This window comes from Protomyctophum bolini (genome assembly GCF_963924005.1).
Source record: "Protomyctophum bolini genome assembly, chromosome: 8".
NCBI lineage: Eukaryota > Metazoa > Chordata > Actinopteri > Myctophiformes > Myctophidae > Protomyctophum > Protomyctophum bolini.
Genome location: NC_137869.1, coordinates 15367015 through 15392872, shown reverse-complemented (window position 1 = coordinate 15392872; position 25858 = coordinate 15367015). Strand labels below are relative to the sequence as shown.

Sequence of the window (25858 nt, the reverse complement as noted above, 5' to 3'; positions counted from 1 at the left end):
GCCTTCCATTCTCCTGGGGTAGAAAACAAAAGTAGAGATAAAAATTGAAAATATTATCCTAATCATGACTGCTGTGTGTGTGTGTGTGTGTGTGTGTGTGTGTGTGTGTGTGTGTGTGTGTGTGTGTGTGTGTGTGTGTGTGTGTGTGTGTGCGTGCGTGCGTGCGTGCGTGTCCGTGCGCCCTACAGTATTTGGGTTTCAAGATAACTTGATTTCGTTTTTTCTTTTGTGATCATAGCTGGCAGTTTGTTCCACTCAGCCATGGCTCTATACAGTACTGTGTGCTGCATATACCCCGTTCTGGCTTTAGGGACTTGATAGCACCCTCTTGTGGCATGTCTAGTCTCATATTGATGTAATTTAGAACTATGTGTAAGTTGATTGTACATCTCAGGGCAAGCCGAGCTGCTTTGTTTTGTTCTGAACCCGCTGCAGCTTTCCCTTGTTTGCTCCTGACCAGATCATTGAGCAATAGTCCAGGTGTGAGAGGACTAGAGTTTCAATAACTTGTTTGGTCAGTTGAGGTGTCAGAAATTCTGAACACCTTTTTACAACCAACTGTTCACTGGCAAAATGGCAGCCTTTTATACCCAGCTGGAGATAATGAGAATGGACTATATTTACCATTTACAGGGGTGTCTTCAAATGAGAATATACCATAAATAAGCATACAATAAATACATAAATAACCTTAAACCATACAAATGTTACAAGTTTCTGTGAACTACGTACATGAACTATACAAGTTATATAATACGTCCTTCACTCTACAACATAAATAATCAATCACAACAGCACATCTTAACCCCCCGCTATCCTGACATGGTCCAGCCCAATCCTTACTGAAACACATCACAGGCAATTGTTAGGCATTCAATCAAACCTCAACAATAGAACTCCACATTATTGCACTTCCCAAACATATTGCTCTGTTACAACACCCAAAAGCTTTGTTTCCTCCACCTGCTCAACCCTTACATTATTCAACATCAGATTCAACTGCTGTTTGGAACTTAATACATGATTTGTGGCAAATACAATGCTTTTTGTTTGTTGAATGTTAAGCACTAATTTGTTACCCATTTGATTACTGTTTCCAGTTCTTTGTTCTTTGTTCAAAATCACCTATTGTAGACTTAAGAAACTGGAGTTCTTCTTTCCATGGACACCAACTCTCTCTTAGGCTAATGTACCCCCAGAATATGTATGCTGCGGTTCAAGGGGTTTAATGTTAGACGACGATGACATCACTAAAGAAGGGAGAAATTACCCCAGAGGGGTATTCAAATGCAAGAGACGTTGCTGCATTGACCTCATGAACCAAGAACCATATAGCATCTCTACTCTGGGCATAGGCAAACATTCTGCAAAAAAGAGCCAATTTTACCAGCTCAGAACGCGCCACGATGCATTATTTGTGAGCTGGTAGATCGTCTATTTCCAGTGAAGAGATTTGGTGTGGACTGGAGGGGAAAAAAGGAGGGGGCCAACCCGGGCGACTATAAAGCCCTGTGGGACGCCGGTCAGTGAAGTACAGTAGATAGGGTTTAGTATGCGGTTAATGTTTCCATGAGGTTCACACACAGCAGTGTGGGAGATGTTGCTTCATTAATCTTATACCATGTGGTTCACACCACAGTGTGGGAGAGGTCTCAGCTCTGGGACCTGCTGCTCAACCAATTAAACAAACCGCAAGCACTGGCGTTTCGCCCGAGTCACTTGACCCCCGCAGAAGGGCATTGCACTCATGAGCACAATGCAGGAAGGCGTCATACAGTAAATATGCACGCACACACACATACAGACACTCCAACACAACACCCACACTACGGCTATAAAAGTTAGTTGTTCATTCTCTTTTTATTCCATTTGAAAGTGACAGTGCACATATGAATTCCCTGGAGCTGACAGACACCGAGGCCACATCCAAGAAAGAACCCCCCCCCCCCCCCCCCCCCATACACACGTCACACACATACACACTGCCGGATGACAGCTGCACAAAGCTGAGGCCAATGCAGCCCCCCCAGCCCTGAAACAGCGCGTCCCCCGTGAGACGTGGCATCAGGACTTTATGAGGCATTATCTAGCACCAACGTCAGGGAGCCACTCAGTTCTTTGCTCGCTGACGTCAATGGAGCTCATCACAGGCTCATGCACCTAGAAAGCTGTGCCAGCCACCGGCGTGACGCCAACGCAGTCGTTCTTGTGCGTTTGGCAGTTTGAAGACGGTATTAAACACAAGCACAGAACGAGGTAAGTAACAGTAATGTTGTGGCTAGGCAACAATGCTCTCTGTGGTGTGAACACACATAATGTCTATCGACCAGACTATAGCACACATTATGAAATGTCTACATGGTAGCTTAGGAGGATGGCTGTTCTGGCACAGGTCCAGTAGAATATAGTTCATCATTTTGTTTTTCCGGAGAGCCTGGGGGAAGGTTTGAGGATGTGTGAGTTTCTGTGCGTGCGTGCGTGCTTCTTGCAAAGCAAAAAGTGAATCAATCATATGCCAATTCGATCCATGTATCTATAACATACAATCACTATCTCGTCTCAACCGCTGTATTACATTATATGACACTATTCTTGTGCCAAAACTGTACATTTTGCAGTGTGTTACTGTGTTGCAAGCGCATATCTGACACACAACCCCAAGAATATGGGTTAATGCAATGGAATTTACTCATGAACAAGAGATAGCCTTCCTTCCGAACTGACCAGTGTGATCCAGGCTAGGCCACGCCTCTAAAATTGCAGAAATTGGTTTCAGTCTTTTTTTTTTTTTTGGTCAAAACATCTAGAACAAAAAAGTCTAGAACTCTCCAAAAATCTGGATCAGCATGGGACGCACAATTCTGGCGTTGGTTGGGCTTCAAGAGTTGGGAAGAGAGGGAGAGGAAGAAGACATGGAGACAGACAGCCAAGGAAGACATAAGCAACATGGGTGTCAGCTGGCCTGAGAAAATGGAGGGGAATCATCGCCCAATAGGAACGGGCGAAACTAAGGCTAAGTCTGCAAGGGCTTCAAAACAAACTAGCGTGTTAAATCCCCTGAAGCCGACAGCTCCAAGTCTAGCAGAGATGTACAGTAGGCCTATGCCGCCTATCCTCTGTGCTAATTAGCAATGTTGTTGCTAGGCAGCGGTGAAGAGACAAGGCCAGGCACTGGGTACAAGACAGCACCACAACGCAGACGATCTGTCGACATGGACCCTCCATCGGCCCTCCAAATGAAGAGCTGAGGTGTTACGGCAATAAACAGATTCTAGATGCCGATCATTCTAGATACCTAGAATACGTGTTTGCGCAAGCGTGTGTGTGTGTGTGTGTGTGTGTGTGTGTGTGTGTGTAGGCCTATATATTTGGATTGTATTTGATGCACAAAAGACTGAGGAACACTGTGCATTTAGCCTGCTGTATATTTGACAATATAACTATAATCACATAAATTGCTCAGTACCATTCCGTGCCTTGTACATTTACACCTGTTTTTGCACGCTTATATTTACATGTTTAATTAATGTCATGCACATTGATCAGAGCAGTGTTGAGAGCAATGTTCATCACTGCCCTGGCGGAGGGGGAGGGGGGGGGGTCTCTCTCTCCCTTCCATCATCTGCTGCCCTATGCAGACACATCACTGCCCTGGCGGAGGGGGAGGGGGGGGGTCTCTCTCTCCCTTCCATCATCTGCTGCCCTATGCAGACACATCACTGCCCTGGCGGAGGGGGAGGGGGGGGGTCTCTCTCTCCCTTCCATCATCTGCTGCCCTATGCAGACACATCACTGCCCTGGCGGAGGGGGAGGGGGGGGGGGGTCTCTCTCTCCCTTCCATCATCTGCTGCCCTATGCAGACACATCACTGCCCTGGCGGAGGGGGAGGGGGGGGGGGGTCTCTCTCTCCCTTCCATCATCTGCTGCCCTATGCAGACACATCCTGGCCCTCACCAAGCTTTGGCCATTTAAACATAACTCTCTGTTGCTCTTGAGCTAAAGGGGAGATCACAGTGAATATTGTACTGCTTTTCATTTACAGAAGGTACAGTATGTGAAGTGGAGTGGGGACAAGAAGAAAATGGGGTGGGGACTGGGGAGGAGAGCTTGCATGAAGGAGAGAGAGGCCCACTGACAACGATCATCTTTTTCCTCGTAAATTAAAAAAATGAAATGCTGCAGCCAGAGTGCTCACTGGGACAAGAAAAGCTGGGCACATTTATTCTTAGATCACCTCATCAAATACAGAATTGATGTGAAAGTGCAGCTTAATGTTTACAAAGTAGGTCCACTAATTTAATACATATCTGAACCTCACCCTGCCTACGTATATCATTCGGACCTCTGAGACTATCAGACAGTGGTCTCCTAACTGTACCTAGAATAAATCAAAACGTGATGGAGGCGCATTCCGTCATTATGGTCCTACTCTCTGGAACAAACGATGACCTGAAATCTGCCACAACTGTGTCATTTATTAAAAGCAGGAAGAGAGTGAGGTGGGCAGCCTCCCTCCCTCTCTCACCCTGTGTGTGTGTGTGTGTGTGTGTGTGTGTGTGTGTGTGTGTGTGTGTGTGTGTGTGTGTGTGCTCGCCTGTCCGTCTGTCTGTCTGTCTGTCTGTCTGTCTGTAATGTGTCATATAAATTAAGTGGATTTGACTCGACTAAGTAAACCATGAATAAGTAATGAGAATACAGCAGTAATTCTCCATCATTGCAGCCAATAAATCTGGCTTAGTAACAAGAACATAGCCTTGTAGTGATGCCATTATAGTGATGTGACAGACTGTGCACAAGTGACGGAAATTGAGACACTTTTTTACAAGACCGCACACGCACACACACACGCACACACACACACACACACACACACACACACACACACACACACACACACTGTGCACAGGTGCATGATGGGAAGCTGAGCTTTTTGGGAAACTGAGAGAGCCGACAACCAATAATCAGACAACCAATACTCAGACAACCAATACTCAGACAACCAATAATCAGACAACCAATAATCAGACAACCAATAATCAGACAACCAATACTCAGACAACCAATACTCAGACAACCAATAATCAGACAACCAATAATCAGACAACCAATAGTCAGACAACCAATACTCAGACAACCAATAATCAGACAACCAATAATCAGACAACCAATAGTCAGACAAGACAACCAGGTACAGACGGGTACAGGCTTTAGTTCCGTCATACTATTGATCCGAAACCTCAAACCCCTAACCTAAACATAACCGCAGTGCATGTCCGACCACTTGTTGTTTCCGCATGTTGTGGACCTTTGGTGTGTCGGATCTGCGTATGCATGGGGTGCACACATAGATCCGACACACCAAAGGTCCGAAGCGCGGGAAAATGCGATGGTCCGACATGCGCCGCTCCCGTACTTGCGGTTATAGTTAGGTTAGGGATCAATAGTATGTCGGAACTAAAGCCTGTACCCGTATGCATCCCAGAAAACCAATAGTCAGACAACCAATAGTCAGACAACCAATAGTAAGACACCCCAACAGCACTACTCACTTCAGACAGGTCTGATCTTACATACTATATAGGCCTACATATCGCCAGACACAGAAATCCCTATTCTTGGTACACAGCATCACAAAATCTGCCATCTTCCATCTGCGAAACTTATAGAATTCCTCCAATACATTCACTTCCAAACGCCGAAACCACGCTTTCATCACCTCAAGAATAGACTACTCACTACTGTAATGAGCTCTTCTCTGGGTTTTTTCTTTTGGGGGGGGGTTACGTTCTGTTTATTCATTCAAGTAAATTGAGAAATACATCTTCTCCGGTTTACCATCAACAGCAACAAATGACCTTAGATTAGTCCAAAATGCAGCAGCTAGAGTACCAACTACGAAAAGGAAATTCGACCACAGCACACCAACACTCATAGCACTGCACTGGCTAGTGGCTACAGACTTCAAGGTGCTCCTCCTGACCTATAAAGCCCTAAACGGACTGGCTCCATCCTACATGTCCAGTTTAATAGAACCATACATCACTGGATGACCACCACGCTCCCAGGATGCCAGTCAGCTCAGCTCACTGTCACACAATATAATTAAAAACAGAGCATTCACACATCGTGCCCCCTGTCTCTGGAATGCTCTCCCTCCAGCTGTTAGAGATGCCAACTCTCTGGACATTTTTAAATCTAGGCTAAAAACCCAGAGAACCCTTGGGGTGATGTTGCACTATGAATAAAAATAAACTGTAACTAGATATTGAATTTAAAGAGAGAGGGGTTATTATTATGATTATACATTAGAGGTTTGGTTTAGGTGTTAGTTAGTAGGTCGCTGTTCTCATAGCACCACACCACTGCGCCTCATACAACGGGATAACTATAAGACTCATGCGTTTTCTGTAGTCTTGTTGTAGTAGCTTATTGAGCTCTGGTGGTCTGAGGTGTGAAGACATGCCTTTGTGGGAGAGACCGCTGGTCCCCCCACTGTTCTGTTGCGGTCCCCTACGTAAACCTGCGGGTAGGCATAGTGACTATTTAACTGAGCAACACTATAGCTGTAGAATTCAATTAATTACACTCAATGTCTGAAAAAATACACATAATGAAACTTAAAGAGTAATAAACATCAAATGAGTGATTGCCTAGCTCGACTGTTTCTTTTACCAGACATAAATTGCTAATGAGCCTGTGATTTTCACCATCATAACGCTTAAACACCGGAACAGGGACAATAAAAAGAAAGGCCTTTCATTAAAGCTTACCAGGGGCAAGGGGATGAAGAAGAGGAGGAGGACGATCCGTATCAACGGGCTCACGGGGGCAGCGCTCATTTTCTCTCCCGGGCGACTGTGCAGACTGAGCTGTTCACTGAGCTGTTCACTGGTGCTGCTGATCTGCTCACCTTGGGATCTGTAAACAAAAACACAAACACCTGTGATAAGAGGACGTCAGTGAAATGCTAATAAGGCGGCAATGCTTTGTCACTTTATACTAGGGCTGGACATTAACCGAAAACAAAACTAAATCAAAACCGATATTTAGAACCAATAACTTACACGTGTAAGTAAGTAGCCTAAGTAAATGTTTAAGGCAAGTCGGTAGCAAACTAGACTTGACTTAAGTGCGCGTGTGTGCATCCCTTCACTTCATGTGTCTGCATGTGCGTGCGTGCGTGCGCATTCACACATATGTGCAGTGCCGATGTGGCTGTGCATGTGCATGCGTAAGTATATTCATGCCAGTCCTGTGTGGCTGTGCAGCACAGCTGGCAATGACATGGCATCTTTCTAGGCATCTGTCCACTGCAGGCTTACAAACATCTGCTCTGTGTAACTGTGTAACGGTCTCACATTAAGCAAGGCAATCCAATTACATCTGCCCAGGAGATGCCAACTTTTACTAGAAGGTTCCATCCCATATTGAGTGTAGAAAACCCCTGCCATCTTAACACTAATAACATGTGTAAATTAGGCATCAATTACATCACTGGGATTAGTGGGATATTGGAACAATTGGGACATACCGTACACAGTAAGATCCCCAGTGTTTATTCATCCATTTGTAGCTCAGAGAGTGTACAAATGTAATCAAATGGAACCGTAAGGGTCCACTAACAGTCAGGATTTACAGTGTACATATTATGCAGAAGCAATTTCTTTCCAAGGGGAACAGAATTTAGTTGCCTCCATACAAATAGCCATGAAATCATTTTCGCCTACAAAAATAACAAGATCTTAGGCCTAGTTCAGATCAAAGATTCATGAAGAACCAAGTTTAAACTTGCAACCGCTTGCATCAGAATCCCCCACTGTGGATTGCAACATTATACTGGACAGTACACATTGTACAGCACACTGTGGTTTGCAACATTATAGTGGACAGTACACACTGTGGTTTGCAACACAACATTATAGTAGACAGTACACATTGAGGTTTGTAACATTATAGTGGACAGTACACATTGTGGTTTGTAACATTATAGTGGACAGTACACATTGTGGTTTGTAACATTATAGTGGACAGTACACATTGTGGTTTGTAACATTACTAGAATTTCGTGGCCGCTACGCGGCCACTCAATCCCAGAGTTACTTCGCCACGCACTATGGGAAGAAGGAATTTGCGGGAGTTGACTCCACATCGGATGGGTTATTAGTTATTATTATAGCACAATGACAATGATAACGTTGTGTTGTAGATTGTGAGAAAGGGATTTGAAAGTAGCTCTGAAGTCCATAAAACAAACTAACATAGGCTACTTCTCTATAAGCAGAATCATGAATAGGCCTATTTAATTTATAGAAAAGGAGAAGAGAGAGAGAGAGAGCAATGTGTTTGTGGCTCAAACTTTGTCCAATATTGTTGAAACAGAACACAAAGATGAGTAGTAGCCTATTTTTTTTTAACACGCAGCACCTCTCTCTCTCTACGTCTCTCTCTCTCTCTCTATCTCTCTCTCTCGTGTGTGTGCACTGCTGCGCAATGTCACAGACAGACACAGACGCGATCAATAATATATAGCAGAAATAATTGGCAAAATATAACACTTTTCCTCTCTATCTGTGACTGTGATCAGCTCCTCACACATATAACTCCTCTCTCGTTCATGTAGGCCTGCTCAAATTAGCAGCAACTGTTAGCATAAATTATTTTTTGCCCGTTTGGGGGGGGGGGGGGACACGACGCTGTTGGGAGTCAGGTTCGTTGAGGCCCGGTCGTGCTGTCTCACCCCCCGGCCCGGCCCAATGTTGTTCCGCCACTGTAGTAACGGATGGGTTATTGGAAAAGCGAGTTGTAGTGTGTGTAGTTGTGTTGGTCCAAAGCAAACTTCAATTGAAATAAAAGAAATGGTTTTTCATTGTCAGGTCATTAACGCTTTTCATGAGACAAAAATAAATGTGAAATGCAATGTATAGCCTATTATAAAATCCCAGGTTGATATAATACACAATCCTCTGTGATCACCAACTCACCAGAACATCTCTCATTAAAAACGTTTGGATTGTCATGTTTGAAAGTATTCTACATGCAACACTGAGCCTGTAAGCTGTGTGATGCTAACGAACTTAAATTGAAATAAAATAAATGGTTTTTCACTTCAATTGAAATAAAGTAATTGTTTTTTCATTGTCAGGTCATTAACGCTTTTCATGAGACAAAAATAAATGTAAAATGCAATTTATAGCCTATTATAAAATCCCAGGTTGATATAATACACAATCCTCTGTGATCAGCAACTCACCAGAACATCTCACATTAAAGACGTTTGGATTGTCATAAGCTGTGTGATGCTAACGCGCTAACACCGTTAGCATGGTGTGTCTTAAAAAACGGGCAATCAAGACACGCAAGGTTAGGTTACATGAGTTTATAAAGTTACATCGTGTGTTTTTGTGGTAAACAACTGACGTTAGGTCTGCGCACACTGTACGCTGCTATGGCAACCTGTCATCAAATGCTGCTAACGTTGTGTTCACCACTGTTAGCATGTGCTATCATCAAGCCAAAGCTGAGACAGATATGCAACTACTACTGGGGAAAATGTCATAGAAAACACAACACCTAATTTCGGAATGTTATTGTGACCTATTGAGCACAAACAGACCATCATGATTTGCTTGCTGGACCTATAATTAATTTATTTGCATTAAATGTCCACTCGCCCATCAAAAAGAAAAGCAAGATGGCTGCGACAGAGTGTGAGCTCGGACAGAGCAGAGCTGGTGACGTATGAGGCAGGGTGTTGCCAGGTTTGCGAATTGTAAGCGAGTTGTAGTGTATGTAAGTAGCGTGGTTTAAAGGGCTTGTTTGTGGGCTGGTTGGGCTTGTTTCTGACCGTGTTGGGGCAGCAGTGATTCCGTGTTCCGTGTAGGAATGTTTCATAAAAGTAATATTTTAAAAGTAAATAAGACACTTGAACGGCAAAAAAATAGGCTATGTCAGTTCGGGGAGCGTCACATTGAGGTTTGTAACATTATAGTGGACAGTACACATTGTGGTTTGTAACATTATAGTGGACAGTACACATTGTGGTTTGTAACATTATAGTGGACAGTACACATTGTGGTTTGTAACATTACTAGAATTTCGTGGCCGCTACGCGGCCACTCAATCCCAGAGTTACTTCGCCACGCACTATGGGAAGAAGGAATTTGCGGGAGTTGACTCCACATCGGATGGGTTATTAGTTATTATTATAGCACAATGACAATGATAACGTTGTGTTGTAGATTGTGAGAAAGGGATTTGAAAGTAGCTCTGAAGTCCATAAAACAAACTAACATAGGCTACTTCTCTATAAGCAGAATCATGAATAGGCCTATTTAATTTATAGAAAAGGAGAAGAGAGAGAGAGAGAGCAATGTGTTTGTGGCTCAAACTTTGTCCAATATTGTTGAAACAGAACACAAAGATGAGTAGTAGCCTATTTTTTTTTAACACGCAGCACCTCTCTCTCTCTACGTCTCTCTCTCTCTCTCTATCTCTCTCTCTCGTGTGTGTGCACTGCTGCGCAATGTCACAGACAGACACAGACGCGATCAATAATATATAGCAGAAATAATTGGCAAAATATAACACTTTTCCTCTCTATCTGTGACTGTGATCAGCTCCTCACACATATAACTCCTCTCTCGTTCATGTAGGCCTGCTCAAATTAGCAGCAACTGTTAGCATAAATTATTTTTTGCCCGTTTGGGGGGGGGGGGGACACGACGCTGTTGGGAGTCAGGTTCGTTGAGGCCCGGTCGTGCTGTCTCACCCCCCGGCCCGGCCCAATGTTGTTCCGCCACTGTAGTAACGGATGGGTTATTGGAAAAGCGAGTTGTAGTGTGTGTAGTTGTGTTGGTCCAAAGCAAACTTCAATTGAAATAAAAGAAATGGTTTTTCATTGTCAGGTCATTAACGCTTTTCATGAGACAAAAATAAATGTGAAATGCAATGTATAGCCTATTATAAAATCCCAGGTTGATATAATACACAATCCTCTGTGATCACCAACTCACCAGAACATCTCTCATTAAAAACGTTTGGATTGTCATGTTTGAAAGTATTCTACATGCAACACTGAGCCTGTAAGCTGTGTGATGCTAACGAACTTAAATTGAAATAAAATAAATGGTTTTTCACTTCAATTGAAATAAAGTAATTGTTTTTTCATTGTCAGGTCATTAACGCTTTTCATGAGACAAAAATAAATGTAAAATGCAATTTATAGCCTATTATAAAATCCCAGGTTGATATAATACACAATCCTCTGTGATCAGCAACTCACCAGAACATCTCACATTAAAGACGTTTGGATTGTCATAAGCTGTGTGATGCTAACGCGCTAACACCGTTAGCATGGTGTGTCTTAAAAAACGGGCAATCAAGACACGCAAGGTTAGGTTACATGAGTTTATAAAGTTACATCGTGTGTTTTTGTGGTAAACAACTGACGTTAGGTCTGCGCACACTGTACGCTGCTATGGCAACCTGTCATCAAATGCTGCTAACGTTGTGTTCACCACTGTTAGCATGTGCTATCATCAAGCCAAAGCTGAGACAGATATGCAACTACTACTGGGGAAAATGTCATAGAAAACACAACACCTAATTTCGGAATGTTATTGTGACCTATTGAGCACAAACAGACCATCATGATTTGCTTGCTGGACCTATAATGAATTTATTTGCATTAAATGTCCACTCGCCCATCAAAAAGAAAAGCAAGATGGCTGCGACAGAGTGTGAGCTCGGACAGAGCAGAGCTGGTGACGTATGAGGCAGGGTGTTGCCAGGTTTGCGAATTGTAAGCGAGTTGTAGTGTATGTAAGTAGCGTGGTTTAAAGGGCTTGTTTGTGGGCTGGTTGGGCTTGTTTCTGACCGTGTTGGGGCAGCAGTGATTCCGTGTTCCGTGTAGGAATGTTTCATAAAAGTAATATTTTAAAAGTAAATAAGACACTTGAACGGCAAAAAAATAGGCTATGTCAGTTCGGGGAGCGTGCCGAATTTATTTTGCATATAGAGATGTGTGGTGAAAGTGTGGTTCGGTCGGAGATAGAGCACAAAGAATGAGTATGGGTACACCTTTTCACTTGTATAGTAGATAGTGGACAGTACACATTGAGGCAACGAGCGGAGATCATTTACCATTTCAATAGCATTGGTTAACCACTCCCCCTTGAAAGTGGTTAACCGCAGGCTAATGTACACACCCAAAAAGACTCAAAAGATATGCGAATGGTTTATTTAGACTATTAATTTACTGTAGTTATTATTATTATTATTTTTACCACTGTAAAGTCAGGCAGGTGGGTGAAAAAGACGGACCCTAGCATCACTAGACTTTGTTTGTGTAGACTACATTAGACTACCGGAAGAAACAGCTATAAGGGTTCTGCTTAGTACGAAACAGACAACATTGGCATGGACTTCGACTGCAGGGAAAGTTGGCCTGTGTTGATTCTGATGATCATTCTGCTTCACATTCGATGTACAAAAATGCTGTTATTGGGGAGGATATGTTTTAAAATTCACCACCAAAGCAAGACTGCAAGTATTACCAACCAACTACAATCTGTCAATCTAGTATCCTGACTTAATACACCCATACATCATTGACCGGCTAGTATGTCTGATGCAGTGCAAAAATGCATGCCATCCAGTGCAGCAATGTACAAACATTCAAGAGTGCTTCAGGTATGCATGTGATGTCTTTGGTAGCATTCCAAATATACCCAATATTGTTTTTGTTGACAAGGAGGTCCTGATTCTGGAGGTGGGCTGTGTCTTTGATTTGTACATGGGCCAGGCAAGATAAACATTCTAAGTACCACTACCAACCATTACTGAGAATCATTGGGTACAGAATAGATTCGACATACTTATTTGGAAGCCTGGGCCATGTACATAAACTGAGAAGAGGGGGTGTGTCAGTGTGTACAGTATGTGTTTGTATGTGTGTGAAAGTTTAATCTAATTTGAACTCAAATTGGAAAGGCTATATCAGGGGACATTTGTGCCTTTGAAATGATCGTTTGGCTGAACAAACTGTTGGCCAACACGTGTGAAGTTGGTGCCTGCATGCGTGCGAGTGCATGTGTGTATCCCTTCACTTCATGTGTCTGTGTGTGCGCGCGTGTGCGTGCCTGGTCTCTGGTGGTTTAGTTTGAGCATAGTAAGGCTAAGTGCCATGGGCGCCTGCATCGGGCCATCTTCTCCCTAGAGAGAGTGTGAACTTGGCATTCTCTCCACCCTAACGAAACCCTGCCAGGACCAAAGCCCCCCACCTCCTCCTCCTGTTGCCAACAGCAACGGCTGAGAGGGCTGCTGAGTTTGGATCTGGACATGGACCCACATGGACCTGGAAGGCCCTGCTTCAATTCTATTTTGCTATATATTCTGCCATACGCACTGTTGGAAACAACACATTTACTCTCAGTCACACCGGATATTTTTAAGGTCGGCCGTTGAGACGTCACAAAGCAGCTTGACATGCATTTCTGGTGCATGTTAAATAATTGGACAATATTAGACAGAGCAGCATGACAGGAAAGACAGCGTAGTGAGAGAGAGGCATGATTCAAAGCTTTCACACTGCATTCGCCATATAGTCTCTGTCGGGTCGAATCGAAAACTGTTACTATTAAGGATTCAAATTCAAAAACCTTTGTAGGACATTGTATCAAATACGACATTAATTCACGAAAATACACTAGATAGGGGTGGGCAACTTTGACGATGGAGAGCTCATGCTTCCTTCTATGCATGAGACGGACGTAGCACATGGAAGGAACACGTTATTCCAACCAGTTCCTTTCCACTCCATCAGGTGCCCCGGCTGACCAGGGGTGGGTAGTTTAGAGACCAGGATTACTGCAGTTTTGGGTGAGGGTACCTACCCTAGGGGACACGAGGAGAACATACAATACTGTCAAGTGTCATGATATACTGTCGGAGTGTCGGTTCATTGGAAATGGAAGAGAGGAGTTTTCAGAGTATAAGGGAAACAGCTAGCAAACATTAATGTAAGCTGCCATGGAGAGAGGCTGTCACGCTGCCTCTCCTTTTAAGATGTTTGTTTTCTGTTTTTGCCATTTTCTGTTTTCCTGCTCTGGAACCAATTAAAATTAGCTGTTTTTCTGCTGTTTTTTATGGGGCATAATTCAAAGCCTTGACATTTACCATATTGTCTCATATATCCAAAACTGTTACTTTTCAGGATTCAAATAAAAAAATGGCAAAAGTAGCATATCTAAAAGACAAACGCTTCTTGGTTAAGCAGCGAGCCGCCAGCATGCCACCAGCCAAAAAGAAGTGAACCGGTTCCCATTGGGAGAACTAACCGGTGGAAATCGCTGAAGTAAACTTGAATGGATCCACACAGAATAGTAGGATAAGCACCACACAAAAACCCTCATCGTGGATGGGAACCCCTTTTGGTGTTTTAAGCATTATGTTATACTTTAGCTATTGAAAAATAGCACATCTACAAGCTCTGTGCCGCGCTACAAGCTTGTAGATCTGCTAAAAAAATCTTTGAATATATGTTCAAGATTTTTGAACATATAGCTAATGTTTTAAGTCAAATCTTTGCTTCTGCAGGGTCCCTGGAACAACATATTTTAAGATGGGGGGGCGATGGGGGGGCGGCGGCCAATTCCAAATAGTTTTTGGGGGTCCTTGACATGAAAAACTTTGAGAACCACTGACATAGAAAGTTAGAAACACAGTTTTTTTCAAGAAAACTGTCAGGTAGACATTTGTAGAATCGTCCTCAGGACTAAATGGGTTAAACACTTGAGTGTGCAGCATATAAGATCACATATAGAGACGCACGCACACACGCACATACACACACACACGTTTGTATTACTTTTACTTGGCATTTTTGTTGTTGCTGAAAATAGCCGATCTACAAGCTCGCAATGCACCGCACTTGTGAGCCTGTAGATCGGTTATTTTCAGTGGGCGACAATGGCGTCCCCCTGGTTCCGTTTTTGATACCGTTGATTGAGGCCTTTGTCTTCATCAACCTCTATTCTATAATTTTCTATTTCTTAAAATGTAATATACTTTTGGGGACATTTTGGCCCCCACAAGTATAGTATACACAGTACACACACACACACACACACACACACACACACAGTACAATGAAATCAGATTGGCTGAGCCAAGAACATCATAAAGCATACAGCAGGGTCTCTATGGTGAGCATGCACTGGAGCACAATCAGCACTGATTCAGCCGTGGAGGAATGGAACCGGTCATAACCACAAAGACACTGATGCTATCTCCAACTGAGGCGATATGGGAGCGCTGTGCATGTATGGGGGGTGTCTGGGTCTGTGTGGAGGGTTGGTAGGCAACAAGAACATAATCAAGCAGAAACTCGATGACAACAGAATGTGTGCGCGTGTGTGTGCGTGTGCGTGTGTGTGTGTGTGTGTGTGTGTGTGTGGCGTAATGCTACGCATCACAAGTTTGCCTATTCTTTCTGTGTGACAACATTGTATGGTGAGCTACTGTATAAAACAGGCATAAAAATGTAAATCAATTTCATTCAAGCTCAGAGTAAAATGACCTTTTGAGGGTTCTGCAGTGCACTCTTGAGATGAAGAGAGATGAGATTCAAGAGGGTTGCCAACCTTCTCTTGAAATAAGGAATCGTCCCTTATTTGGAAATTCACTAGGAAAGCCCAAGCCTTCAACAACAGATTTAAAGTTATTTCTTGAAAGAAACATAGGATTATGGTCGTTAATGTGTGACATGAGACATACTGCATAGATGGCTAAAGATATGAAGTGTGAAGGGGGGGGGGGGTACCCCCTTATCCTTCAGCACACACACTGGAGGCCAGCTACCATCCAGTCGGTAATGAGGGTTGGTCGTGGGGTGATTTGTTGTCCAGATCGGTGTGTTGAAGTGCGGGAGCGGAGGAATGTTGGGATTGGTGGGCTGGGGACCTGGTCTGACGGTATGGGTAGATGTCGGCTGGTCCGGTTGGAAGGTGTGCGGATTGCGGAACTCCCGAGGAGTGTGGGTGACTGAGGGACGAGTCGAGAGGAATGGAGACATAGGATCTTGGGTGATGTGATGGTGGAGGTGGAGGGGTGTCCGGAACGAACTGGGCAACATTTTGGGAAACAGAAGAGTCGAGATCGCTAACAAATGTGTCACACCATAACGTGGTGCAGGAAGAGAAACTTCGAAACATCTGTGTGTGCGTGCATCCACAGTTCCACACATACACACACACATAGACAGACCAAAGGTGCACTGGTGCGACCAATGACAAATCTTAAGTGCACCGGGGCAGATTGTGGAAATTGGAGATGAAGAGCGTGCTATAGAGAAGAGAGTATGCTATGCATGTGTGCCCGCAGGGCCGGTTCTAGGCATAGGCGAACTAGGCGGTCGCCTAGGGCCTCAACCACTGAGGGGGCCTCGTCACAGGGAGAAGATTTTTTTTTTTCATGTATCCCTTACATGGGCTACTGGCCACATGTGGCCCCCACCTAGCTTCTTAATTTTGATCTCAAAGTGCACCAGATTGAAGCATTTTCATGGCAAATTTACAATTTTTATCCGGCGTGGCAAAGCAGGAGGGGGGGGGGCCTCTGTATAATATGTTGCCTAGGGCCTCAAAAGGCCTAGAACCGGCACTCGGGGGGGTAGGACCAAGGGATTTGGGATTTGTTTATAAACATTTTGGTATTTGTTTATAAACATTTGTGATTTGTTTATAAACATTTGTGATTTATTTATAAACATTTTGGGATTTGTTTATAAACATTTGGGATTTGTTTACAAACATTTGGGATTTGTTTATAAACATTTGGGATTTGTAAGTCTCATGGGGGGGGTAGGACCACTACCAGTTTACCTGTAGTAAGTCTCATGGTCGGGGGGGTAGGACCAAGGGATTTGGGATTTGTTTATAAACATTTTGGTATTTGTTTATAAACATTTGTGATTTGTTTATAAACATTTGTGATTTGTTTATAAACATTTGTGATTTGTTTATAAACATTTGTGATTTGTTTATAAACATTTTGGGCTCTGTATAATATGTTGCCTAGGGCCTCAAAAGGCCTAGAACCGGCACTGTGTGCCCGTGTGTGTTTGAGAGAGAAAGCAAAGTAGAGGGGAGACCAGAGAGTGTGAAAGAAAGCGAGGCTCTGACTGCTATGAGTGTACACTTTCCCTTTGATGTGACACGACTGACACCAGAGCTCATTCAGCTCGGATGGTTATTGTCCCTCGGCGAGTGTATCGGTCTGGATTCAACAGCTGCTATGTGGCTGGGAGAGCAGAGGCATGCTCTGAGTCTGACATATACCCCCTCATCACCCACCCAGGGCCCCTCAACGCCAGGCCCCTCTAACTGTCTCACTCTGTCTTTCATCAAGCTTCTGATTCCTGAGCAGCTGTATACACACACACACACACACACACACACACACACACACACACACACACACACTAGGGTGTACTCCCTCTCACATTGCTGCTCATCCCGTGGTCGTAATACGGGACCTGGCTGCCTAAAGCCCAGCCAATACTCCAGTAAGTCACCCAAATCTCCCGCTCTATATTTAGGCCAAAGAATTGTGAGTGGAATTAATACACACAGACGTGACTTACTCTTCATCATTGTGAGAGGTAGACAGGGGCAGGACTGCATATTAGAGAGATAGAGAGAGAGAAAATATGGAAGCTGTCCTGGTTTCTCGCTCCCATTATGTCCCCCCCACCCCTCACAGTTCACTATTGGGAGCTGTGTAATGTGGTAACCGGAGCAAAGACACCTGGGGTTGAAAACAAAAGTAAAGCTCAATTCCTGATGTCAGACAACTAAGTAAAGAGTACCTCACACAGTTGAATGACTGACGCCCACCCGGCCTCATAAACTCCCTTACATCCCCCTGTTGTCAAGTGCATGTGGGGCAAAGCAGAGTTGTTTATGCTCAGTGGAGTGCAGTCGGCACGACATGGCGACACAGCTAGAAGCTCTGGTGTAGTAGTCCAACGTGTGATGCCTTCTCAACCATGAAAGTGGGGCCCCACTGTGACCTGACATGCGACTGGCTAGCAGCACGAGATCTCACCCCTGCTCGGCCTCCGCATGTAAAATTCAATGGCATACAGCAGTGGTTTTAAACCCTTTTATATCAAGGCCCATTATATATACAGGTATATATTTGGCATTTGAGCCAAGGACCACCATTTCATTGCCTCTCAGACCCAAGACTTCGAATATTCCATGCTGTATTGACGTGATATCATTAGGAGAGACAACAGGCAACCATTGATCAAAATAACAATTATTCTACTTTCTCTAATTGAGTAGACTTCTTGTAAATTAAGTAATGCAGATGTTTAACATTACTCTCTCAAAAGTTAAAGTGTCCATTTGGTTACCAACTCTTCCATAATTTAGCTGGGGACCACCTGGAACCCCCTCAAGGACCCCGGACCACTGGTTGAGAACCACTGATCTCTCTGACCGCAGGGGCTGAGGGTTGGACACTGGCTACCATCTAAACCACAGCCTGGACCCGGGCATTGCAGCAGGGTTAGGATTCATTTTTCTCATGTACGTGTGTGTGCCCGTACAGAGCACCCGTTGGCAGTGTGACAATAATTGATGTGAACATGGATAGCATTTGCGGGTTCACTGTAATAATAGATGCCTTCATTTCCTGTCTCGCCTGGCCGAGGTGAGAATGGCTTGGTGCTAGAGCGCACGCTAATTTCCTGTAACAACCCAAGGTGGAACAGTGAGGGCAAAATGTCAACATCATACTTTATAATGTGTCCGAGGACAACATCCCAAATGCCTTTGACTAAATGACAGAGGGTGGGTCGTGGGTGACACTGGATGCAGTATAAAGCTGTTGTGCTGAAACTGGGCCCCATCTTTTTTTTTTTAAACATATGTTTGTTCATACCGCTAGCTGTTCTGCACTACATTTGCCAGCCAATGCGATGAATAAAAAATTGGGCCATTTAAGGCACAATCTTGGGCCATCTATGTCTCACAAAGAAACCCATAAGAATTAATGAATTGATATATTCAATAGAAATTCAAATTGGTCTGGTTTTGGTCAAGGAAACACTGTGGAGGTGTTCAGATATATGTATTTGCGAAACAATGTTCTAAATGTTATGTTCATTAGGCCTTAGGCCATTACTCAATATAAATAAAAGAAACTCAAAAATGCAATAGACAGCTCTACACAGAGGCAGGAGATCCATTATGATTTGATCTGTCTCTGAAACCCAGTGAGCAATTTTACTGTATGGATGTGGATCTTCATTTTAAAAATAACATGATTATTTTTAAATAAAAAATCACACCCGTGTGAAGTGAGTGGTGCAACTCCGTGTGGGGGTTCCCGGGGGGTCCCCAGAAGCTCCAGAGTGTGTGTGTGTGTGTGTGTGTGTGTGTGTGTTAGGCTGCATGTGTGTGCGGCGCTGCGCCACAGTGACACTTGGTTGACACAATTTTCGTGCTCGGACAGACGCAGGGACACAGCCAGGGTCCCAGCCAGGGACAGACACACATAGCTACTTAATAGAGTGGTTGCACCACTCAAAGATTTTGAATATTCTTGCCTGAACTTGACTCTGCAAAACGGCTCCCTGCATCAAGGTTACAGTAGATTACTGTAATAGATTACTGTAATGCCTGTTTCTCTGGACTTCTTCAAAAAGACTAAAAGCTTCAGCCAGTGTTCACTGGGACATGAAAATATGAACACATTAACCACTTACATCGAATTTGCTTCGATCCTACAATAAATAGTGAAAATGGCAGATTCTGCATGCATGCTCACAGCATATAGTTTAAATGGCAGATTCTGCATGCTCACAGCATACAGTTTAAATGGCAGATTCTGCATGCTCACAGCATACAGTTTCGAAAAGAAGTTCCGGCCCACTCACTGCATATAAACCAATAGGCCCTCTCAGAACATCGGACACTGCATGGTCTCCAAACTGTACCTACCACTATGGCCATACCTGCCACAAACAATGGTCCTCTATTACAAGCAGGCTTAAGACCTTCCCATTTTCTCAGGCCTTTAATTAGTTATGTGGCATTTCTACATGCATGCCATGACTATACAGTATGTTGGAGATGTTATGGGGTTTGGGGTAATAAATGCTTTGTCTCGATAGTATGTGGATAGATGGGCTTTGCAAATGTTGTATTCTGTGTGTGTGTGGTGGGACGAGGTTAGAGTTTTATACAGTCCTTTGTATATCCGTAGCATCTTAATCTACAGTATTAATGTGAAACAGTTCATCGTGCCTAAAATTGTGCCATATACTGTAAATACATTTGACTTTACTTCTGCAGAGGTTTGTGTATGTACTGTCTACTGTGTAATGTATGGGCATCGCATCTGTCTGTCTGTCTGGTAATCAGAAGGTCACCATCCCCCCACCCCATCCAGGGTGTGGGTGTGTGTGTGTGTGTGTGTGTGTGTGTGTGTGTGTGTGTGTGTATATATATATAGTTTTCTTTCTTTTTTTTCTCTCCCGTTGTTGTAGGCTAGATTATATAGTCACCAATGTACAGTTTTTAAATGTACAAATATTATTAAAAATATATATATATATATTTTACATAATAGGTAGTTAAACAACTAGTCGACTAGTAAATTAGGCAACTAGTCAACTAGTAAAAATCATTAGATGTGAAAGCTCTAGCGTGCGTGCGTACGTGCGTGCGTAATGTGTGTAATACGTAATGCCAGTTAAATTAATTCAATGTTTCAAACACACTCACAGACAAAATTATTATGTAAAAATATTTCATACACACCACACCATGTAGAGAGAGTTTGTTCAAACAAAATTTTTCACATTCATTAGTCAAATAGTCTGCAACTTACCAGCCAGGCAAAACTAGCTAAAATGTATGACAAACACACACACGCACCCAGCCAACCACCCACCCACCCACCCACCCGCACCCGCGCACACACACACACACACACACACACACACACACACACACACACACACACACACACACACACACACACACACACACACTTTGCCCTTACATACACACAATCCTTCAATGACTGTAAACCAGCAGTGACAAAGCAGTGAGTCATAACTCTGCTTTTCTGTGTCTCATTTTAGTACTCCTGAGTCCTGCTAGACATCTAAATGACTGTTTTCCACCTCGCACTCACTGTGAAGGACTGTATCTGTGTGACATACTGTAGGGCTGGGCGACTTCAAATCAATAGCCTTATTATTTCAATCATTTACCTTAATTACGATTGATGATCGATTGTTTTTTTCTTACTGAAAATGTCAGATCTACAAGCTCACGACGCAATGCGAGTACGACATACAGTAGCCTGGAAGCCAGACGAATCTGCCACAGAAAAATAAACTCCCTGGGGAATTACATTTTGCTCACCCCAGAGTTGTGAGTGACCAATCAGCCCACTATTCAAAGTAGTTCCAGACTAATATCTATGCAGTGATATTAGTCTGGCCATGCGACACACTGTGAGCTGGTAAGACTATTTGCACTACAAATTACATTTGTAATTCTTTACGACAACCTTGTACGATGCTGTATAACATGCAGGGTTAAGTGGTTAATCAGGCTACCAGTAATCGATTTATCAAAAAAGTCGATTCGATTTCATGTGGATTGGTATATAAAACTAGAGCCTGCGTTTAATAAGAGCCACTTCTCTTCCACCCTAACCTTCTTTAAAATGCTCAGTTCACGACCCGTCGGAGGAGGGAAGACAGCAAGCAGTGGTGATTCATTGACTGAATGATCACACAAGGTCACTGTGCTTTTCACTAATGGGCTGGATGCACAATAAATGGATCTCCAGGGAATAGCAGCAAATATAACAATATAACTGAGTGTGTGTGTGTGTGTGTGTGTGTGTGTGTGTGTGTGTGTCACACACACACACACACACACACACACACACATATAAAGTACACACTCACACCAGTATGCTATATACTGTATACTGTAGTAGTGTGCAGTGCTTGCATATAGGGCAGAAAGGTAGCAGTGAATGAAACATATTTGGATATAACGCAAAAAAACAGTGTAGGCTACTCTATAAGAGAATTCATCATAAAGGTTCATGTCATTGAAGAAACATAGGCTACTAGTATACAAATGCAGGCTGCTTAAGGGTAGAGCTTGATGGCTAGGCTATTTGAAATATAGGTAGGCTATATATAGCATGCAGACTATAAACACACAGATTTAGCCTGGTAACAAATACAAAAAGTAAAAATGTCTCACATTAATGACACCAACTGAGCTAATTAGAACAGCAGTGTGCAAAATGATCCTACACAATTGAAAAGCTCACTATCCAGGTCCAGGATCTATCCCCTTTTCTGTCATAGGGAGTATACACACCTTATTTGCAACAGTATGGCATTAATATATATATCAACATCATCAATGTATTTCTATCATGAGGGTATCCTTTTACATTCATAAATGTCTCATTTAAATGTATTTACTAAAAGGATGTTGTGCAAATAATGAACAAATGCCATGTCCTCAGCGGGGACCCCCAAGCTGAACCCAATAGACACATGCCGCAGTCGAAAGATCACAACATGCTCATTTGCATTCTGGTGTGCATGCCATGCACGGCTCAGTGTCACGCCTTTCAACAGGCATGTAGACTAAACTAATAAAACTAAGCACAAATTAAGCTTCACTTTGAAAGACAGAATCTTACCATCCCAAAAGACAATCCAGAAACGACGGGCTGCAGGCTGCAATTCAACACCTCTCTCTCAACCAACCAAGTCCTCCGAGCGAGAGCACCGCTTTCTTGAATGTATAGCCTACTGGGGTTACACCGAAATGTGTAAGCTATCGAATTATGTGACTCCGGGGTACACACACACACACAGACACACTTCGCTAAGGAGGAGAAACAAAATCAGATCACACCTTGCATCTGGGGTGCGGGTGCAAGTGAGCTCTCTGACGTGACAGCGTCTGCAAAACTTCACTCGAGTTGCACGCAAATTTGTTTCTCGACTCACGGGCGACAAAACTTAGTTTTTAAATAAGATTCGTCTGCGTTCGTGATAAGGACTTCTGATTTGGGGTGTTAGATTTCACTGCTGATATTTCGAGCAATTCGCTGTCCTGCGGACGGAGGAGCGTTGTCACGCTGCCCGATGTATGCCTCCCGATGTAGAGGAATGCACCACGCATTTCAATAACTCTCTCTCTCTCTGTGTCGGTCTGTCTGTTTTGTTAGCTAACGTTGGTGTTCAGAGCAGCCTACCTGCTACCTGATGGGCTAGAAGGCTACCACTACACGCGTCACGCACGCACGCGCACACACACACACACACACACACACACACACACACACACACACACACAGGCTATTATTTTATTTCTTCAGTTCGTCTGTCAGAAAAAACAAAGGTCACTTGTCTTCAGCCCTTCACTGAACAAGGAAAACAGAGATCAGCACCATGGACAGAGAATATCTTAGTAGAAAGGTTTTTACTTTAGACTAACCTACCTCCTTTTACAATGTCCACCTATCCTATCAATGCATCACCTTGTGGGGGAGCAAAGGATGATGTTTTTTCCACCATCACTGCTTACCTAGTGTGCCACTCGCCATATAAATCCCACCGGCAGATCTGTTCCGAAATCTGAATCTCCATGGCCTTTTCCGAGGATAATCACTTAAGTGTCAATTGCAATGACGCATGAACATGGGAGGAGAGCAAGGGCCTTTAGAAAAGTGTGTCTAAAAATATGTTCTTATTCTTCCCATCTCTCTCTCTATCACTCCCTCCCTCTCTTTCTGACTGGCATGAATGCTGTCTAATTGGAGGAGACTGGGATAAACAAGCAGAAAGTCTCCTCGTCTGAGAATACCTACAGTATATACATTCTCACTCGCAGGTAGAAACACTCACGCAATATCAATGTAAGGTATAAAACTTCAACTAGAAAATTGACACAACAGAGGACGTTGGACTGGAGGTGTACCCATGCACTGTTGTAGATGGTACAAAAGTAGAATCCTCAGTGTTCCTTAGTCTAACACTGAAGCACTGAGAAAACTGTTGTGTCTTTCTTCGTCCTTTTTTTCTTCAAACTTGACTACGGTAGCAGTGGTCTCAAAAACATAAGGGAAACTTTGACAGGAAAAGACTCGCTCACCGTATAGAAAAATAGTCATGGTGCAATTAAAAAGCATATAACTTAGTCTAACCAATTGGACCTGTAATAATTCACTTTTTTTTTACTGCAAGGCCTCTGTCTGAACTTTTTTGTGTCCGTTGCATGGCTGAATGTTATCATTACACGGAAAGCAGACTTAATTTGCTTTGACATTTCCTGAAAAGGAATCTCTCCCAAGGCACTCCAAGGAGTTTTTGCTAAATGACTTCACCGATTCCCTCTTGTTCTTCCTTCTCCTCAGGCTGTCGCTGTCCTCCATGTTTCTGTCCCCTGTTCTCCATGTCTCTGTCCCCTGTCCTCCTGCTTGACATCCAGTGTCCTCCCTCCCACACACGGCAGTGACTCAGACACAGTCCACCGACACTCCGACAGCATGTTTGTACTCTCAGATGCGGCTGAAACCTGCTCTCAGGTACAGTCAATCTAACAAACATGCATGCGGTTTGCTGTCTCTTTCCCATACACAAACACACAGCACAGGCATTAACTTGCTTTCCCGCACATGCACATACCTGTACACACAAACACACCCGTGTGCTCATGCCCTGGCCCAGTGGTTCTCAAACCATTTAATGTCAAGGACCCCCCAAATGTATACTGTGTATAGTGTATACAATATTTATGTTGTTTTTCAAGATTCTTAGAAATTTGCAGATTTGCATTTGTAGATTTGTAGATTTTCAGATAACCGATGCTACTGTATATGAACACATTTTACTGGGTTACCCCCTGGACCCCCCTAAAGGACTCCTGAGGAGGGGAAATGGTGATGAGTGGCTGATGCAGTGACATCACTAATTGATCCCCTTTCCAATTCTGAAAGGAAAATAATATGCTGCCATACATGGGGTTGCCATGGCAACTGGCCCGTTTCAATGCAAGGGGGATGGATGCAGGGAGTCAGTGGGGGGGGGGAACTGTGGATGCTGGGATGGGAACAGGGTGAATGAGTGTGCGTGCGTGTGTGTGCGTGTTTGAATGGGGGTCTGTATTTTAAAAATAGATTTACAAGCTCACTTGTGCATTGCACAATGCATTGCAATGCAGCTTATCGATCTGCTATTTCCCTGCGCAAGGTTTACCAGATGCAGCTGGAGTTTAAGTGGTTAAGAGGTCAAAGATATGCGGTCATGAACAACACAGTGGCTCCCAGCTTCACACAGTCAGTCATAGCATCAAGCCTCAGCCCCCGAGGGCAGTTCTGTCCAAGCAGGTCTGTCCAAGCAGGTCTTTCCAAGGCAATTAATATCAATCCATTATTAACATTGGAATGCACATAAAAAACAGGAGCACACAGAACACAACAGTACTTGGTCAGAAATTGAGTGCAGATCCATCACAAGGCTTGAATCGGCTGTGAGGTATTGACCTGCATGCTACTCCATTCTGATGTAATTCCATAATCTGCCCAGAGATCCATAAAACCTGAGTTGTGCCTACGCGAGCTTGTGGATTGTGAGCTTGTAGATCATCTATTTCCCGCAGGCGACACCCGTGTGCAACTAAATGTAACACACATGCTTTGTCACTGCTGGTTAGGGTCATTGAATGATGTTGTATGTACAGTATGTGCAAATGGGCAAAGTATGTGTGTGCTAATGTGACACATGTGGACTGTGTTG

General features: G+C 43.6%; 1 protein-coding gene across 1 annotated transcript in view; it reads right to left on the bottom strand.

Annotated features, from left to right (window-relative positions):
- Positions 1-22866, bottom strand: part of adcyap1r1b (adenylate cyclase activating polypeptide 1b (pituitary) receptor type I) — a gene marked incomplete at its 3' end in the record, with an annotated part of 38677 nt that extends 15811 nt beyond the window's left edge. The window contains exons 1-2 of the mRNA XM_080769875.1: positions 22756-22866; positions 6771-6918 (exon numbers count right to left, since the gene is read on the bottom strand). Coding sequence (XP_080626001.1) covers positions 6771-6839 — 69 coding nt within the window. The 5' untranslated portion in view covers positions 6840-6918; positions 22756-22866. The remainder of the gene's footprint in view (positions 1-6770; positions 6919-22755) is intronic.
- Positions 22867-25858: the final 2992 nt, after the last annotated feature.